Source organism: Gigantopelta aegis, chromosome 4 (assembly GCF_016097555.1).
Source record: "Gigantopelta aegis isolate Gae_Host chromosome 4, Gae_host_genome, whole genome shotgun sequence".
NCBI classification, from domain to species: Eukaryota; Metazoa; Mollusca; class Gastropoda; order Neomphalida; family Peltospiridae; genus Gigantopelta; species Gigantopelta aegis.
Window position 1 is genome coordinate 120,415,631 of NC_054702.1, and position 21,763 is coordinate 120,437,393.

The 21,763-nt window shown below is 39.2% G+C and overlaps 2 protein-coding genes across 2 annotated transcripts in view; one reads left to right on the top strand and one right to left on the bottom strand.

Moving 5' to 3' along the window:
• The window catches only part of LOC121370241 (glutamine-dependent NAD(+) synthetase-like), a 159,887-nt gene that overhangs the window by 122,865 nt on the left and 15,259 nt on the right, over positions 1–21,763 (top strand). The window lies entirely within an intron of this gene.
• On the bottom strand, positions 11,088–14,643 carry LOC121371923 (piggyBac transposable element-derived protein 4-like). Its single transcript, XM_041498170.1, has 2 exons — positions 14,298–14,643; positions 11,088–13,854 (listed from the first exon to the last, which is right to left on the bottom strand). Exon 2 carries the CDS (start codon positions 13,132–13,134, stop codon positions 11,404–11,406), a length of 1,731 nt encoding a protein of 576 aa, XP_041354104.1. The 5' UTR covers positions 13,135–13,854; positions 14,298–14,643; the 3' UTR covers positions 11,088–11,403.

Here is a 21,763-nt window from a genome sequence, read left to right on the forward strand (position 1 = left end):
GTCTTGGGGGAAAATATAGTCAAACTATCTGTCCAAAAGACTAAACCACATACCTCCTAAGAGCCATTCCCCAGTCAACTTGCCTGCTGGAAACCTTCTTGGCAAATGCACTGATGAACAGACAGGTGACGTTTACCTTTCCCACAGCCTGCATGCTTTTTACCTGCAGCTTAATTTCCCACTGAAGAAACTCAATATACTGCTCATAAAAAGTTATGACAACATTTTCACAATTTACCCAGTATGCTCATGCTCTACCAGATATGGACAAAATATTGGGCATTTATTATATAAACCCCCTCTAACATCATAAAATACATGAAACTAATCTTTTCTGTGACACACACAATCTGTAGCTATATGGCTGAAAGAGCACACAATCTATGACTATATGGCTAAAACAGCACACAATATATGGCTATATGGCTGAAACAGTGCACAATCTATGACTATATGGCTGAAACAGCACACAGTCTATGACTATATGGCTAAAACAGCACACAATCTATGGCTAAAGCTATATGGCTGAAACAGCACACAATCTATGACTATATGGCTAAAACAGCACACAATCTATGGCTAAAGCTATATGGCTGAAACAGCACACAATCTATAGCTATATGGCTGAAACAGCACACAATCTATGGCTATATGGCTGAAACAGTGCACAATCTATAGCTATATGGCTGAAAGAGCACAGTCTGTAGCTATATTGCTGAAACAGTGCACAATCTATGGCTATATGGCTAAAACAGCACATAATCTATAGCTATATGACTGAAACAGCACACAATCTATGGCTATATGGCTGAAACAACACACAGTCTATGGCTATATGGCTGAAACAGCACACAATCTACGGCTATATGGCTGAAACAGCACACAATCTATGGCTATATGGCTGAAACAGCACACAATCTATGGCTATATGGCTGAAACAGCACACAATCTATGACTATACGGCTAAAACAGCACACAATCTATGGCTATATGGCTGAAACAGCACACTATCTATGGCTATATGGCTGAAACAGCACACAATCTATAGCTATATGGCTGAAACAGTGCACAATATATGGCTATATGGCTGAAACAGCACACAATATATGGCTGAAACAGTGCACAATCTATAGCTATATGGGTAAAACAGCACACAATCTATGGCCATATGGCTGAAACAGTGCACAATCTATGGCTATATGGCTGAAACAGTGCACAATCTATGATTATATGGCTGAAACAGCACACAATCTATGGCTATATGGCTGAAACAGCACACAATCTATGGCTATATGGCTAAAACAGCACACAATCTATGACTATGTGGCTGAAACAGTGCACAATCTATGACTATATGGCTGAAACAGCACACAATCTATGACTATATGGCTGAAACAGCACACAATCTATGACTATATGGCTGAAACAGTGCACAATCTATGGCTATATGGCTAAAGCTATATGGCTGAAACAGCACACAATCTATGACTATACGGCTAAAACAGCACACAAGCTATGGCTATATGGCTGAAACAGCACACAATCTATTACTATATGGCTGAAACAGAACACAATCTATGACTATATGGCTAAAACAGCACACAATCTATGACTATATGGCTAAAACAGCACACAATCTATGACTATATGGCTAAAACAGCACACAATCTATGACTATATGGCTAAAACAGCACACAATCTATGACTATACGGCTGAAACAGCACACAATCTATGGCTATATGGCTGAAACAGCACACAATCTATGACTATATGGCTGAAACAGTGCACAATCTATGACTATATGGCTAAAACAGCACACAATCTATGGCTATATGGCTGAAACAGCACACAATCTATGACTATATGGCTGAAACAGCACACAATCTATGACTATATGGCTGAAACAGCACACAATCTATGGCTATATGGCTGAAACAGTGCACAATCTATGACTATATGGCTGAAACAGTGCACAATCTATGACTATATGGCTGAAACAGCACACAATCTATGACTATATGGCTGAAACAGCACACAATCTATGACTATATGGCTGAAACAGCACACAATCTATGGCTATATGGCTGAAACAGTGCACAATCTATCACTATATGGCTAAAACAGCACACAATCTATGACTATATGGCTGAAACAGCACACAATCTATGACTATATGGATGAAACAGCACACAATCTATGGCTATATGGCTGAAACAGTGCACAATCTATGACTATATGTCTGAAACACCACACAATCTATGGCTATATGGCTGAACCAGCACAGAGTCTATGGCTATATCGCTAAAACAGCACACAATCTATGGCTATATGGATGAAACAGCACACAATCTATGGCTATATGGCTAAAACAGCACATAATCTATAGCTATATGGTTGAAAGAGCACACAGTCTATAGCTATATTGCTGAAACAGTGCACAATCTATGGCTAAAACAGCACATAATCTATAGCTATATGGCTGAAACAGCACACAATCTATGGCTATATGGCTGAAACAGTGCACACAATCTGTAGCTATATGGCTGAAAGAGCACACAGTCTATGGCTATATGGCTGAAACAGTGCACACAATCTGTAGCTATATGGCTGAAAGAGCGAACAGTCTATAGCTATATTGCTGAAACTGCACAATCTATGGCTATATGGCTAAAACAGCACATAATCTATAGCTATATGACTGAAACAGCACACAATCTATGGCTTTATGGCTGAAACAACACACAGTCTATGGCTATATGGCTGAAACAGCACACAATCTACGGCTATATGGCTGAAACAGCACACAATCTATGGCTATATGGCTGAAACAGCACACAATCTATGGCTATATGGCTGAAACAGTGCACAATCTATGACTATATGTCTGAAACAGCACACAATCTATGACTACATGGCTGAAACAGCACACAATCTATGGCTAAAGCTATATGGCTGAAACAGTGCACAATCTATGACTATATGGCTGAAACAGCACACAATCTATGGCTATATGGCTAAAGCTATATGGCTGAAACAGCACACAATCTATGACTATATGGCTAAAACAGTGCACAATCTATGGCTATATGGCTGAAACAGCACACAATCTATGGCTATATGGCTGAAACAGTGCACAATCTATGACTATATGGCTGAAACTGCACACAATCTATGGCTATATGGCTGAAACAACACACAGTCTATGGCTATATGGCTGAAACAACACAGTCTATGGCTATATGGCTGAAACAGCATACAGTCTATGGCTATATGGCTGAAACAACAGACAGTCTATGGCTATATGGCTGAAACAACACACAGTCTATGGCTATATGGCTGAAACTGCACACAATCTATAGCTATATGGCTGAAACAGCACAATCTATGGCTATATGGCTAAAACAGCACATATTCTATGGCTATATGGCTGAAACAACACACAGTCTATGGCTATATGGCTGAAACAGCACACAATCTACGGCTATATGGCTGAAACAGCACACAATCTATGGCTATATGGATGAAACAGCACACAATCTATGGCTATATGGCTAAAACAGCACATAATCTATGGCTATATGGTTGAAAGAGCACACAGTCTATAGCTATATTGCTGAAACAGTGCACAATCTATGGCTAAAACAGCACATAATCTATAGCTATATGGCTGAAACAGCACACAATCTATGGCTATATGGCTGAAACAACACAGTCTATGGGTATATGGATGAAACAGCACAGAGTCTATGGCTATATGGCTAAAACAGCACACAATCTATGGCAATATAGCTGAAACAGCACAGAGTCTATGGCTATATGGCTAAAACAGCACACAATCTATGGCAATATAGCTGAAACAGCACACAATCTATGGCTATATGGCTAAAGCTATATGGCTGAAACATCACACAATCTATGGCTATATGGCTGAAACAGCACACAATCTATGGCTATATGGCTGAAACAGTGCATAATCTATGACTATATGGCTGAAACAGCACACAATCTATGGCTATATGGCTGAAACAGTGCACACAATCTGTAGCTATATGGCTGAAAGAGCACACAGTCTGTGTGCTGTTTCAGCCATATAGCCATAATCTATGGCTATATGGCTGAAACAGCACACAATCTATGACTATATGGCTGAAACAACGCACAATATATGTCTATATAGCTGAAACAGCACACAATCTATTGACTATATGGCTGAAACAGCACACAATCTATGGCTGAAACAGTGCACAATCTATGACCATATGTCTGAAACACCACACAATCTATGGCTATATGGCTGAAACACCACACAATCTATGGCTATATGGCTGAAACAGCACACAATCTATGACTATATGGCTAAAACAGCACACAATCTATGGCTATATGGCTGAAACAGTGCACAATCTATGGCTATTTGGCTGAACCAGCACACAATCTATGGCTATATGGCTGAAACAGCACACAATCTATGGCTATATGGCTGAAACAGTGCACAATCTATGACTATATGGCTGAAACAGCAGACAATCTATGGCTATATGGCTGAAACAGTGCACACTGTCACAAATGAACGAGAGATTGACTATCAGTAAGACATATTGTCCAAGAAACAAGTCAAACAACAAAACATTTCAACAAATTTATATACAAAATATAAATATACAAAATGACGATTTCACTCCAAACATCACTACCCCAACCTTAAATTAAACCCCCCAAAAAACCTGTATTCTGGTGTCCATGGTAAACCAGTCTGAGCCAACTAGCTTCTAGTCAATGTTCGAGCCTTAGTTAAATAATCATTTTAAATCAGTTCAGGTTGTATCAGTATAAACTCATCTGAAATTCACTGTCATTGCGAATACTATCAATATCTTGATGACGACCAGACACTAGCACATCTTGGATGGTTGGCTGTTGACATCTCTTGCAGATATCCTAATAACAGTCCGCCACCACGCTAGTCTGTAGACATCTCTTGCAGATGGTTCTCCTACAGTTCCGCTGGCCACATCTGTGTCATCCCTCACACCCAGTTATAGCTCACATAGCTATCATAGCTCTCGTAGCTCACATACTTCTCATGGTTCTGGCTCACGCTCAAACCCAAAGCTGAAACAAAAATGTCTACAAATAGGCTCACTTAATATAATTATGGCAATAAAATACCTCATTATCAAGCCCGTCTGACACTTATAAAAACTATTGTAACACAATAAACCAAATTAACCTTAACCCCTAGTTTTGTACCATATTTACTCCTGGCGCACAACAACACAAATTACGCTTAACCCTCTAATACGGTCAGTTACACAACCGAAAACATACACTATACACACACCCAAGTATCCTATAACAAAGTAAAACTACCTAAGTTATAGCACCTGATTATGCACTAATCTACAACACCACTTACATGTATATCTAAATACAAACAAATAAACAACCCTATTAATAATCACCACAAACAAATTATAATTAACTAAATTGCCCTGTATTTGAGTCTTGGGGGAAAATATAGTCAAACTATCTGTCCAAAAGACTAAACCACATACCTCCTAAGAGCCATTCCCCAGTCAACTTGCCTGCTGGAAACCTTCTTGGCAAATGCACTGATGAACAGACAGGTGACGTTTACCTTTCCCACAGCCTGCATGCTTTTTACCTGCAGCTTAATTTCCCACTGAAGAAACTCAATATACTGCTCATAAAAAGTTATGACAACATTTTCACAATTTACCCAGTATGCTCATGCTCTACCAGATATGGACAAAATATTGGGCATTTATTATATAAACCCCCTCTAACATCATAAAATACATGAAACTAATCTTTTCTGTGACAATACCCTTCCCCTTAGGGAAAAAATAATATATATATATTTTTTTTTTTTTACAGCAAAGATTAAGAAACCTTAAAATTCAACATAATACACTACTTCCCTCAAACTCTACATACATTCACTATCAAATACCATACCACATTAAGATCATATATAACATCTAAAACACTACATCCTCAATATGTCTATATATTGTATAGTTCTTTGAAATCAACACAACTGGCATTCTAATCTGATTCTAATCTACTTAGATAATCTGCTCCAACATTCTCCTTCCCTTTGATTGCTTCTATGCGAATTCTGTAGGGTTGCAGCAGTAATGCCCATCTCATCAACCTAGCATTAGCCATTTTAGCCTTGTTTAAGTATGTTAGGGGATGATGATCAGTTTCCACGACAAATGACTTGCCATAAAGATACCTCTGCATCTTTTGGACACCCCACACCAAAGCTAAACATTCCTTCTCAATAGTAGCATAAGACTGTTCACGGGGTAACAATTTCCTACTTGCATAAGCCACTGGAAGTTTTTCCCCATTCTCCTCCTGCAACAATATAGCACCAACTCCTCGATCCGAAGCATCAGTCCTCAGAATAAATGGTATCTCAAGATCAGGAAGTTTTAGAATAGGACTGCAAATCATTGCTTTCTTCAGTGACTGAAATGCATGTTCATGGGCTTCTGTCCAACCCACATGGTTTGGATTTCCTTTCCTCGTTAGGTCAGTAAGTGGAACAGCAATCAGAGAAATTCGGAATGAACTTCCTGTAGAATCCAACCATACCTAAGAATGATTTCACCTGTTTCTTTGTTTTGGGTCGCGCTGCCTCTTTAATAGCTCTGACCTTGTCTGGAAGTGGCCGTAATCTATCTTGACCAATCAAATGACCCAAACATTCCAAGTTGTGAAATCCTATGTAACACTTAGATGGTTTTGCTGTGAGATTTGCTTCCTGGAGCCGCTTAAACACTTTCTCCAGAACTGATAAATGCTCTTTCCATGTCATAGTGAAAATCAAGATGTCATCAATGAAGTTATCCACATTCTCAATTCCATCTAACAATTTCCTCATCAATCTACTGAATACTGCTGGCGCTGTCACCAAGCCAAATGGTAATACTCTAAACTGAAACAAACCTTGTGCTGTAGAAAATGACGTTTTATCCCGACAATCCTCTTTGATTGGAAGCTGCCAATAACCTTTACATAAATCAAGTTTTGAAAAAAACCTGTACCCTGACAACTTCGAAAACATTTCCTCAGCATTTGGCATTGGCTCTGCATCAAACAAGGTTATTTTGTTCAGATGGCGAAAATCAACACAAAATCTGTTTGTGCCATCCTTTTTCTTTACCATGACTATAGGTGAACAATAGGGTGATTCTGACCTCTCAATTATACCCATCTGTAGCATTTTTGCTATTTCCTCTTTTACTGCATCCTTCATACTAAATGGCATAGGATATTGCTTAATTCTTACCGGTTCGTTTGAAGTAAGCTTGATATCATGATGTATTAGATCTGTGTAACCTGGAACATCTGTCAACGTGTCAGAGAAGTGCTTTAAAACCTGGTTAATCTCCCGACGTTGATCATCTAACAGTTCCGCACTTACCTTAACATCATTAACATTTTCTGTTTGCATCGGGTCAGGATATGATGGAATATTATTCTACATCATCTCTGATTCAGTATCCTCCATATCCAAATCAATGTCTGCTACATTGACAATGGAAAGCACACCTGCATCTGCACCTTGAACAACAGTTCTTTCAAAGTAAGACTTCAAAAGATTGATATGAAACAGTTTGCTCTTTCCATTAATATCTACTCTGTAATCCAAAGTACCTACCTTTTCAGTAATTACAAATGGACCTTTCCATTGCATCAGTAATTTATTGTTACTGGTAGGAAGGAGTACCAAAGCTTTGTCACCAACCTTTAGCTGTCTGTCTCTAGTCCTTCTGTTGTAGTACTTACGATATCTCTGATGCTTTTCTCAAGTTGATATGAGCTAGTTGACAAGTTTTGTTAAGTCTCTCATACAACTCAAACACATACCTGTAGGTAGTTTTAACATCAGGGTCTGGAACCTCTTTTGTCCAAAGTTCTTTCAAAATTGCCATAGGACCTCGTACACTGCGACCATAAAGTAGTTCAAAAGGAGAAAAACCCAAACTTTCCTGAGGAACCTCTCGATATGCAAACAGCAGTGCATTTATATACTTATCCCTGTCCTTTGGATGTTCTGAGCTAATTTTCTTGAGCATCGACTTCAGTGTTCCATTGAACTTCTCCACCAGTCCATTGCATATTGGATGGTAGGGAGTGGTGGTAAGCTGGCGAATCGATAAAAGTCTACTCACCTCTGCCATTAGTTCAGATGTAAACTGAGAACCCATGTCAGTAAGCATTTCTCTAGGTACACCAACTCTACTAAAGATGTCCACCAGTGCCTCAGCAACTCTCTCGGTATCGATGCCAGGTAATGCAACTGCCTCTGGGTACCTCGTAGCATAATCGACAACTGTGAGAATATACCTGTTTTTCCTGTCAGTGACAGGTTCTAATGGACCGACCAGGTCCACTGCAATTCGTTGAAAAGGTATTTCTATGAGTGGCATATCTCCTAAAGGTGCTCTTATTATCTTACCTTTTGGAACTGTCCTCTGGCAAATATCACATGAATGACAAAACCGAGCTATCTCTGACTGAATACCTGGCCACCAAAATTCTGCCAATACACGCTCCTTTGTTTTCTGTGTAGAAAAATGACCTGCCATCAGTGATTCATGTGCTATCCCCAGAACTGTATTCCTTAGCTGCTTAGGAACGACTAATTGGGTAGACCTTTGTCCTCCAGTTCTCTTCGGTGCTTGAAATACCCTATACAACATTCCCTTCCGTGTTGTAAAAGACACTTTACCTCCACCTTTGGTTATTTTTTCTGCTCCTGCCTGTACAAATTCCCTGCATTTCCTTAAACTTTGATCCTCTTGTTGGGCTTGCTGTATTTCTGCAGGAGTTGCTTCAATCTGTAAAGCTTCTGGAACTCTTAATTTCTGATACGGCTTAGCTTCTTTCACCATTTGTGCCCTCGTTTGAACAGCCTGTATACGAGCTTCCCAGTTAGGATCAGGATCATCTGGTGGTCTTACTCCTGAAATGTTACCTAGTATTACATCAAATACTGGATTGTTCATACACCAAGCCTGTACTTTACCAGTGAAAAAAGGTGTGTCAATAGACAACTCTGCCATAGGAGCTTCTACTTCTGTACCATCCGCTAAAAGACAAATTTGAATCTTACCGCTAAGCTGGTCATCAGGTACTAAACTCCTCCTAATGACAACTCCACTGCAACCAGTGTCCCTCAAAACAGACACATGCTGAGTACCAATCTTACCTCCAAGTACTGGCATTCTGTGTGGATTTGTAACATGTTGATTACAAGCTGAGCTCAATGTCGGTTCGCTGTATCTTGTACCATCAATACGTCTATCACAAGCAAGGACATTTTGACCTTGACCCCTTCCTTTTCCATGGCTATATCCTCTTCCTCTAAAACCCGTTTGTTGATACCTTGGATCTGCAAATGGCACTTGCCCTGCACCTCTCTGATACTCATTACCTGCAGCTTCAACCAATGCAGACTTTGGGGAATTCTTGCTGAAACAATCTTGAGCATAGTGACCTGGTTTATTACACAAAAAGCAGCGAACACTAGTTCTCATTGGTTGATTACCATGTTTTCCCCCTCTATTTCCATTTCCCTTCAAATTGGGTCGCCCTGATGATAAATTAGCTCTGCACTGAAAATCTGTTGAATGATCTTTGGATATTGATCTCACCATGTTTGTACGACTTAGCACCGGAATAATATCTCCTACTCTAGCTTCTCTAAACTGATCAGCTAAATCTGCCATCTCCTCAACTGATTTCGGAACACGTTCCCTTAAGAATAATGTAAGATCATGACCACACACCTGAATCAGTTGTTCCCTTAAAATAAGGTCTAACAGCCCTTCGAATGTTTTGACAGTATTTGACAACTCAAGCCATCTAGTAACATAGTTTTCCCATCTAACTGAAAACTGACTAAATGTTTCTCCAAGCTGAGGTCTACTAGAACGGAACCGTTTTTTGAATCCCCCTGAAGTTAAATCAAATCTCCTCAACAAAGCAGTCTTTAATACGTCATACTGAAAAGCTTGATCCGGGGGTAATCTTGAGTACACCTCTAATGCTTTCCCTTTTAATAAGGCACTTAAATGCATAGCCCATTTATCTCTACTCCACTGTTGAGCTTTAGCATAGCGTTCAAACCTTTGCAAGTAAGCATCCATGTCATCCTTACCTTCTTCGAAATAGGGTAGTTTTGGACCCTTTGATTCAAAATGGTTATGACGTTCATGTTCAGATTCATAAATACCTACACCAAGTCTAGCTTGAGTCTCTAATAATTCCATCTTATGTTTGTACTCAGCTTCTTCACGTCTCACAATTAACCTTTCTTTTTCTATTAAACTCTCAATCTCACGTTCCTTAGTTTCTTTTGTCATTTCCATTTCTTTCATTTTATATTCAAATTCTAACTTCTCCCTCTCCTTCTCTCTTTCTTCCTCCCTTTTCATTCTACGCTCTTCCCTCTCGTTTTCTTGTTGGTATCTAACGAACTCTCTTAACTCTTCACCCTCATAACCCAAATCAGTACCTAATTGCTTCAAATGTTGTAAGGACTCCATGTCTATCATATCAACCTAACTCCTCTATACCCAAATCAGATGGAAAAACTAACTTTAAAAGTTGGGACGGGGCTAGAGAAAGCACACACGGGGCTAAAGGTTTACCTACCTGAATTAAGTACTAACTTCTATCCAACTACAACCAATCCTATCCAGTTAGAAATTGTTAACTTACCTCAACTTATTGACAAATACAATGGAGGTAGGTGGAAAACCTTATGACCAGACAGTCTGACTACAAAGAAATGTATCCCATCAAATACTGGTTACATAAAATCCTAACTACATATACATATATATATATATATATATATTACACGACTTGTCTCCTGGCCGTTTATCTCACTGACAGTCTATCCCACTTCTGACACCAAATTGTCACAGATGGACGAGATTGACTATCAGTAAGACATATTGTCCAAGAAACAAGTCAAACAACAAAACATTTCAACAAATTTATATACAAAATATAAATATACAAAATGACGATTTCACTCCAAACATCACTACCCCAACCTTAACTCTCTCCAACCTGGACAAAATTTTGCCCACCAGGTTCCAAAAACTGGCTCCTTTTGTGAAATGGAGGAAATTAGTAGTGGTTCATTAAAAATGATTATAACTTATTAATTATTGGAATAATACCACAACATGTAATGAAAGATTTATTACTAATATAATTTTCTACAATTGTAAATATTTGTAGTGAAATTTTTTGAAATTATAAATGTTGTACATAAATTTGAAAAAAATAAATACACACGGTAAACAAATTTTGCCACATTTCTACTCGCACAATGTTTTATTTGTCAGTTACTCTTTATGCAAGTCCTTTGTGCACTGAATTTTGAAACTCAGCAATGTGTGGTACCTTTCAAAACAAGGATAAGGACACATAGGTTTATCACATTGTTTGCAGATATACTGTGTTTGATGTCGACCTTTTGGAACTTTTCGATCCGAACACACAACACAATCCGGAAATGCCTGAGCTCCACTTTTTGTCTTGTTGTTGTTGATCCCGGTGAAATGGCGTTTGTTTTCCAGTCTTGTTGGAACATCGTCAATGCTGTATCTTGGCTTGGCAGTTGTGGCACGATCGTGTGTTGCTACAAGCGACGAAATGATGGAAAGACGTAGTTTGTATTTGTCCAGTTTCACACCTGGATGCAACCGTTTCCAGACAACTGTGAAATTCACAAATGCCAGTTCCAATAAATAGAGGAACACCTTTTTCCACCATTTTACTGTTCTGTGCACACCAAGATAGGTCCAAATCTTTTGATCCAATAAATCCACTCCACCCATAAACTGGTTGTAACACTCGATAGCTTTTGGTTTGTTGATCTCTCTCCTGTTGTTATTGGCTGGGTCCCTGCATCGAATGTACTTGATCATCATACGGGTGTTGTTGATGGTAGACAGCACATTTACCTGCTTCTTGTCCATCCAGGCAATGAATAAACACTTGTCGTCCCGAACAAACATTGGGTCGTCTCCTTTTTTCAACTTAGCTCTCTGTATTTGAGGCGGAGTTCCGCGTCGGTTTGCCCGTAGAGTGCCGCAAGCTCCAACACTGCATTCTGATAAATCTTTGAACAATTGTGGTGAAGAAAAAAAATTGTCCATGTATACATGATGTCCTGCATCCTTGACAACTTCACACAACTGCATGACAACTGAATTAGTTAGTCCCACCTCTGTGTTTTGTTTTCGTCCAACATACATAAACCAGTTGTAGCAATATCCTGTCGAGGATTCACACAGTACCCATGCTTTCAGTCCCCATTTATGTGGCTTCTGTGGCATATACTGACCCATAGATGAACGGCCCTTGAATGCAATAAGGCTTTCATCCACAGAAAGTTCTTTCTCGGGGTAATAAATGTCGCGAAATCTTTCAATCAGTTTATCAACAACAGGGTGGATTTTGAAAGTTGGGTCATGGTTTGGATGGTCTCTTGGAAGGTTTGTTGTGTTATCACACACATGGAAAAACATCCATATTATTTGCCAGCGATCACGGCTCATGATCTCTCGAAATCCTTTCATTTGGGTCAATGCATTTGTTGACCAATAGGAAGCATAATTGGGCAACTTGACAGCGCCCATGAACAACAAAATGCCCAAAAATGATTTCATTTCAGTGTTCACTACAGGTACCCATCCACGTGTTGTAGAACAAGGCGGTAATGTATCTTTGGGGTGCTTTTCAAAATACTGTTCTGCGTACAAGTTCGTTTGAATTGTTAGCATCGAAATGAAATCTTCGTCAAGAAACTTACAAAATATTTCAAACGCAGTTTCTGTTCCATCTGTATCGAGCAAAACGCCGGTCCGTTTGTCGAATCGCGGAAGCCAAGAATCCTCAAACGAATCCGATAATGAAACACCTGGTGTCGGAACGTCAACATCAGATTCCGAAAAATCTTCACTATCCATTTCTCCATCGATATCACTCGCCATAAAACCTTCAAACAAATCTTCATCTGAATCGCTATCATCAAAGAATTCTCTCCAAATAGCATCTTCGTCGGCCGCCATGTTTATTTGGGCCAAAAAAAATCGATTCGCGATAAAGGATTTCAACAGATAAAAAAGTAAAAAAATTTCATGTAAGCATTAGATTTTTCGATACAGGAAGGAAGTTGGACCATTCATCCGTACATGCGCAGAAGGTAGCTTATAAATAGTCTATACAGGGCTATTTATAGTAATCAGGGAATACCTTACTTCGATTGTCGAGTGAACTCGACAACCGGATTTCACAGTGAAACGGCTAAAGTCGAGTACACTCGACAACCGGACGGAGAGAGTTAAATTAAACCCCCCAAAAAAACTGTATTCTGGTGTCCATGGTAAACCAGTCTGAGCCAACTAGCTTCTAGTCAATGTTCGAGCCTTAGTTAAATAATCATTTTAAATCAGTTCAGGTTGTATCAGTATAAACTCATCTGAAATTCACTGTCATTGCGAATACTATCAATATCTTGATGACGACCAGACACTAGCACATCTTGGATGGTTGGCTGTTGACATCTCTTGCAGATATCCTAATAACAGTCCGCCACCACGCTAGTCTGTAGACATCTCTTGCAGATGGTTCTCCTACAGTTCCGCTGGCCACATCTGTGTCATCCCTCACACCCAGTTATAGCTCACATAGCTATCATAGCTCTCGTAGCTCACATACTTCTCATGGTTCTGGCTCACGCTCCAACCCAAAGGTTCTCGTGGTTCTGGCTCACGCTCAAACCCAAAAAGCTGAAACAAAAATGTCTACAAATAGGCTCACTTAATATAATTATGGCAATAAAATACCTCATTATCAAGCCCGTCTGACACTTATAAAAACTATTGTAACACAATAAACCAAATTAACCTTAACCCCTTGTTTTGTACCATATTTACTCCTGGCGCACAACAACACAAATTACGCTTAACCCTCTAATACGGTCAGTTACACAACCGAAAACATACACTATACACACACCCAAGTATCCTATAACAAAGTAAAACTACCTAAGTTATAGCACCTGATTATGCACTAATCTACAACACCACTTACATGTATATCTAAATACAAACAAATAAACAACCCTATTAATAATCACCACAAACAAATTACAATTAACTAAATTGCCCTGTATTTGAGTCTTGGGGAAAAATATAGTCAAACTATCTGTCCAAAAGACTAAACCACATACCTCCTAAGAGCCATTTCCCAGTCAACTTGCCTGCTGGAAACCTTCTTGGCAAATGCACTGATGAACAGACAGGTGACATTTACCTTTCCCACAGCCTGCATGCTTTTTACCTGCAGCTTAATTTCCCACTGAAGAAACTCAATATACTGCTCATAAAAAGTTATGACAACGTTTTCACAATTTACCCAGTATGCTCATGCTCTACCAGATATGGACAAAATATTGGGCATTTATTATATAAACCCCCTCTAACATCATAAAATACATGAAACTAATCTTTTCTGTGACACACACAATCTGTAGCTATATGGCTGAAAGAGCACACAATCTATGACTATATGGCTAAAACAGCACACAATATATGGCTATATGGCTGAAACAGTGCACAATCTATGACTATATGGCTGAAACAGCACACAGTCTATGACTATATGGCTAAAACAGCACACAATCTATGGCTAAAGCTATATGGCTGAAACAGCACACAATCTATGACTATATGGCTAAAACAGCACACAATCTATGGCTAAAGCTATATGGCTGAAACAGCACACAATCTATAGCTATATGGCTGAAACAGCACACAATCTATGGCTATATGGCTGAAACAGTGCACAATCTATAGCTATATGGCTGAAAGAGCACAGTCTGTAGCTATATTGCTGAAAGAGTGCACAATCTATGGCTATATGGCTAAAACAGCACATAATCTATAGCTATATGACTGAAACAGCACACAATCTATGGCTATATGGCTGAAACAACACACAGTCTATGGCTATATGGCTGAAACAGCACACAATCTACGGCTATATGGCTGAAACAGCACACAATCTATGGCTATATGGCTGAAACAGCACACAATCTATGGCTATATGGCTGAAACAGCACACAATCTATGACTATACGGCTAAAACAGCACACAATCTATGGCTATATGGCTGAAACAGCACACTATCTATGGCTATATGGCTGAAACAGCACACAATCTATAGCTATATGGCTGAAACAGTGCACAATCTATGATTATATGGCTGAAACAGCACACAATCTATGGCTATATGGCTGAAACAGCACACAATCTATGGCTATATGGCTAAAACAGCACACAATCTATGACTATGTGGCTGAAACAGTGCACAATCTATGACTATATGGCTGAAACAGCACACAATCTATGACTATATGGCTGAAACAGCACACAATCTATGACTATATGGCTGAAACAGTGCACAATCTATGGCTATATGGCTAAAGCTATATGGCTGAAACAGCACACAATCTATGACTATACGGCTAAAACAGCACACAAGCTATGGCTATATGGCTGAAACAGCACACAATCTATTACTATATGGCTGAAACAGCACACAATCTATGACTATATGGCTAAAACAGCACACAATCTATGACTATATGGCTGAAACAGCACACAATCTATGACTATATGGCTAAAACAGCACACAATCTATGACTATATGGCTAAAACAGCACACAATCTATGACTATATGGCTAAAACAGCACACAATCTATGGCTATATGGCTGAAACAGCACACAATCTATGACTATATGGCTGAAACAGTGCACAATCTATGACTATATGGCTAAAACAACACACAATCTATGGCTATATGGCTGAAACAGCACACAATCTATGACTATATGGCTGAAACAGCACACAATCTATGACTATATGGCTGAAACAGCACACAATCTATGGCTATATGGCTGAAACAGTGCACAATCTATGACTATATGGCTGAAACAGTGCACAATCTATGACTATATGGCTGAAACAGCACACAATCTATGACTATATGGCTGAAACAGCACACAATCTATGACTATATGGCTGAAACAGCACACAATCTATGGCTATATGGCTGAAACAGTGCACAATCTATGACTATATGGCTAAAACAGCACACAATCTATGACTATATGGCTGAAACAGCACACAATCTATGACTATATGGCTGAAACAGCACACAATCTATGGCTATATGGCTGAAACAGTGCACAATCTATGACTATATGGCTAAAACAGCACACAATCTATGACTATATGGCTGAAACAGCACACAATCTATGGCTATATGGCTGAAACAGTGCACAATCTATGACTATATGGCTAAAACAGCACACAATCTATGACTATATGGCTGAAACAGCACACAATCTATGACTATATGGCTGAAACAGCACACAATCTATGGCTATATGGCTGAAACAGTGCACAATCTATGACTACATGGCTAAAACAGCACACAATCTATGACTATATGGCTGAAACAGTGCACAATCTATGACTATATGGCTGAAACAGTGCACAATCTATGGCTATATGGTTAAAACAGCACACAATCTATGGCTATATGGCTGAACCAGCACAGAGTCTATGGCTATATGGCTAAAACAGCACACAATCTATGGCAATATAGCTGAAACAGCACACAATCTATGGCTATATGGCTAAAGCTATATGGCTGAAACAGCACACAATCTATGACTATACGGCTAAAACAGCACACAATCTATGGCTATATGGCTGAAACAGCACACTATCTATGGCTATATGGCTGAAACAGCACACAAGTTATAGCTATATGGCTGAAACAGTGCACAATATATGGCTATATGGCTGAAACAGCACACAATATATGGCTGAAACAGTGCACAATCTATATCTATATGGGTAAAACAGCACACAATCTATGGCCATATGGCTGAAACAGTGCACAATTTATGGCTATATGGCTGAAACAGTGCACAATCTATGACTATATGGCTGAAACAGCACACAATCTATGACTATATGGCTGAAACAGTGCACAATCTATGACTATATGGCTGAAACAGTGCACAATCTATGGCTATATGGTTAAAACAGCACACAATCTATGGCTATATGGCTGAAACAGTGCACAATCTATGGCTAAAACAGCACACAATCTATAGCTATATGGCTGAAACAGCACACAATCTATGGCTATATGGCTGAAACAGTGCACAATCTATGGCTATATGGCTGAAACAGCACACAATCTATGGCTATATGGCTGAAACAGCACACAATCTATGGCTATATGGCTGAAACAGTGCACAATCTATGACTATATGACTGAAACAGCGCACAATCTATGGCTATATGGCTGAAACAGTGCACACAATCTGTAGCTATATGGCTGAAAGAGCACACAGTCTATGGCTATATGGCTGAAACAGTGCACAATCTATGGCTATATGGTTAAAACAGCACACAATCTATGGCTATATGGCTGAAACAGCACACAATCTATGACTATATGGCTGAAACAGCACACAATCTGTGGCTATATGGCTGAAACAGTGCACAATCTATGACTATATGGCTAAAACAGCACACAATCTATGACTATATGGCTGAAACAGTGCACAATCTATGACTATATGGCTGAAACAGTGCACAATCTATGACTATATGGCTAAAACAACACACAATCTATGGCTATATGGCTGAAACAGCACACAATCTATGACTATATGGCTGAAACAGCACACAATCTATGACTATATGGCTGAAACAGCACACAATCTATGGCTATATGGCTGAAACAGTGCACAATCTATGACTATATGGCTGAAACAGTGCACAATCTATGACTATATGGCTGAAACAGCACACAATCTATGACTATATGGCTGAAACAGCACACAATCTATGACTATATGGCTGAAACAGCACACAATCTATGGCTATATGGCTGAAACAGTGCACAATCTATGACTATATGGCTAAAACAGCACACAATCTATGACTATATGGCTGAAACAGCACACAATCTATGACTATATGGCTGAAACAGCACACAATCTATGGCTATATGGCTGAAACAGTGCACAATCTATGACTATATGGCTAAAACAGCACACAATCTATGACTATATGGCTGAAACAGCACACAATCTATGGCTATATGGCTGAAACAGTGCACAATCTATGACTATATGGCTAAAACAGCACACAATCTATGACTATATGGCTGAAACAGCACACAATCTATGACTATATGGCTGAAACAGCACACAATCTATGGCTATATGGCTGAAACAGTGCACAATCTATGACTACATGGCTAAAACAGCACACAATCTATGACTATATGGCTGAAACAGTGCACAATCTATGACTATATGGCTGAAACAGTGCACAATCTATGGCTATATGGTTAAAACAGCACACAATCTATGGCTATATGGCTGAACCAGCACAGAGTCTATGGCTATATGGCTAAAACAGCACACAATCTATGGCAATATAGCTGAAACAGCACACAATCTATGGCTATATGGCTAAAGCTATATGGCTGAAACAGCACACAATCTATGACTATACGGCTAAAACAGCACACAATCTATGGCTATATGGCTGAAACAGCACACTATCTATGGCTATATGGCTGAAACAGCACACAAGTTATAGCTATATGGCTGAAACAGTGCACAATATATGGCTATATGGCTGAAACAGCACACAATATATAGCTGAAACAGTGCACAATCTATATCTATATGGGTAAAACAGCACACAATCTATGGCCATATGGCTGAAACAGTGCACAATTTATGGCTATATGGCTGATACAGTGCACAATCTATGACTATATGGCTGAAACAGCACACAATCTATGACTATATGGCTGAAACAGTGCACAATCTATGACTATATGGCTGAAACAGTGCACAATCTATGGCTATATGGTTAAAACAGCACACAATCTATGGCTATATGGCTGAAACAGTGCACAATCTATGGCTAAAACAGCACACAATCTATAGCTATATGGCTGAAACAGCACACAATCTATGGCTATATGGCTGAAACAGTGCACAATCTATGGCTATATGGCTGAAACAGCACACAATCTATGGCTATATGGCTGAAACAGCACACAATCTATGGCTATATGGCTGAAACAGTGCACAATCTATGACTATATGACTGAAACAGCGCACAATCTATGGCTATATGGCTGAAACAGTGCACACAATCTGTAGCTATATGGCTGAAAGAGCACACAGTCTATGGCTATATGGCTGAAACAGTGCACAATCTATGGCTATATGGTTAAAACAGCACACAATCTATGGCTATATGGCTGAAACAGCACACAATCTATGACTATATGGCTGAAACAGCACACAATCTGTGGCTATATGGCTGAAACAGTGCACAATCTATGACTATATGGCTAAAACAGCACACAATCTATGACTATATGGCTGAAACAGTGCACAATCTATGACTATATGGCTGAAACAGTGCACAATCTATGGCTGTATGGTTAAAACAGCACACAATCTATGGCTATATGGCTGAACCAGCACAGAGTCTATGGCTATATGGCTAAAACAGCACACAATCTATGGCAATATAGCTGAAACAGCACACAATCTATGGCTATATGGCTAAAGCTATATGGCTGAAACAGCACACAAGCTATGACTATACGGCTAAAACAGCACACAATCTATGGCTATATGGCTGAAACAGCACACTATCTATGGCTATATGGCTGAAACAGCACACAAGTTATAGCTATATGGCTGAAACAGTGCACAATATATGGCTATATGGCTGAAACAGCACACAATATATGGCTGAAACAGTGCACAATCTATATCTATATGGGTAAAACAGCACACAATCTATGGCCATATGGCTGAAACAGTGCACAATTTATGGCTATATGGCTGAAACAGTGCACAATCTATGACTATATGGCTGAAATAGTGCACAATCTATGGCTATATGGTTAAAACAGCGCACAATCTATGGCTATATGGCTGAAACAGTGCACAATCTATGGCTATATGGTTAAAACAGCACACAATCTATGGCTATATGGCTGAAACAGTGCACAATCTATGGCTAAAACAGCACACAATCTATAGCTATATGGCTGAAACAGCACACAATCTATGGCTATATGGCTGAAACAGTGCACAATATATGGCTATATGGCTGAAACAGCACACAATCTATGGCTATATGGCTGAAACAGCACACAATCTATGGCTATATGGCTGAAACAGTGCACAATCTATGACTATATGGCTGAAACAGCGCACAATCTATGGCTATATGGCTGAAACAGTGCACACAATCTGTAGCTATATGGCTGAAAGAGCACACAGTCTATGGCTATATGGCTGAAACAGTGCACAATCTATGGCTATATGGTTAAAACAGCACACAATCTATGGCTATATGGCTGAAACAGCACACAATCTATGACTATATGGCTGAAACAGCACACAATCTATGGCTATATGGCTGAAACAGTGCACACAATCTGTAGCTATATGGCTGAAAGAGCACACAGTCTATGGCTATATGGCTGAAACAGTGCACAATCTATGGCTATATGGTTAAAACAGCACACAATCTATGGCTATATGGCTGAAACAGCACACAATCTATGACTATATGGCTGAAACAGCACACAATCTATGGCTATATGGCTGAAACAGTGCACACAATCTGTAGCTATATGGCTGAAAGAGCACACAGTCTATGGCTATATGGCTGAAACCGTGCACAATCTATGACTATATTGCTGAAACTGTGCACAATCTATGGCTAAAACAGCACACAATATATGACTATATGGCTGAAACAGTGCACAATCTATGACTATATGGCTGAAACAGTGCACAATCTATGGCTATATGGTTAAAACAGTACACAATCTATGGCTATATGGCTGAAACAGTGCACACAATCTGTAGCTATATGGCTGAAACGGCACACAATCTATGGCTATATGGCTAAAACAGCACACAATCTATGACTATACGGCTAAAACAGCACACAATCTATGGCTATATGGCTGAAACAGCACACAATCTATGACTATATGGCTGAAACAGTGCACAATCTATGGCTATATGGTTAAAACAGCACACAATCTATGGCTATATGGCTGAAACAGTGCACAATCTATGGCTAAAACAGCACACAATCTATAGCTATATGGCTGAAACAGCACACAATCTATGGCTATATGGCTGAAACAGTGCACAATCTATGGCTATATGGCTAAAACAGCACACAATCTATGGCTATGTGGTTAAAATAGAACCCCAAATTTTAAAAATGTATGGCTAAAATGTTATCATTAGAAGTTGTGAATGATATCTTCAATATAGTAATCATTATTACCTTTTTTTTCATTTTTATGTATATAGATATAGGGGAGATAGAAGTTTTAGATGGTGAGATCAACTCAAAGCATAATCGTGAAGCAATCATTTACACATTACGTGTATAGTTACCTATATCTGGCTAAATTGTATCTTCCTTATCTGCCAACAGAGATTTCAAAGTCATAATGAAAGAACAATTCACCCAATGGTATGTCAACAAAATTGCAGTTAACTTGAACAGTAAAAACAAAGAAACGGTCAACCTCAGGATTAGCA

Excerpts from the sequence above, each read along its gene's own strand:
- LOC121371923 (XM_041498170.1), bottom strand. The coding sequence starts at position 13,134 with ATGGCGGCCGACGAAGATGCTATTTGGAGAGAATTCTTTGATGATAGC.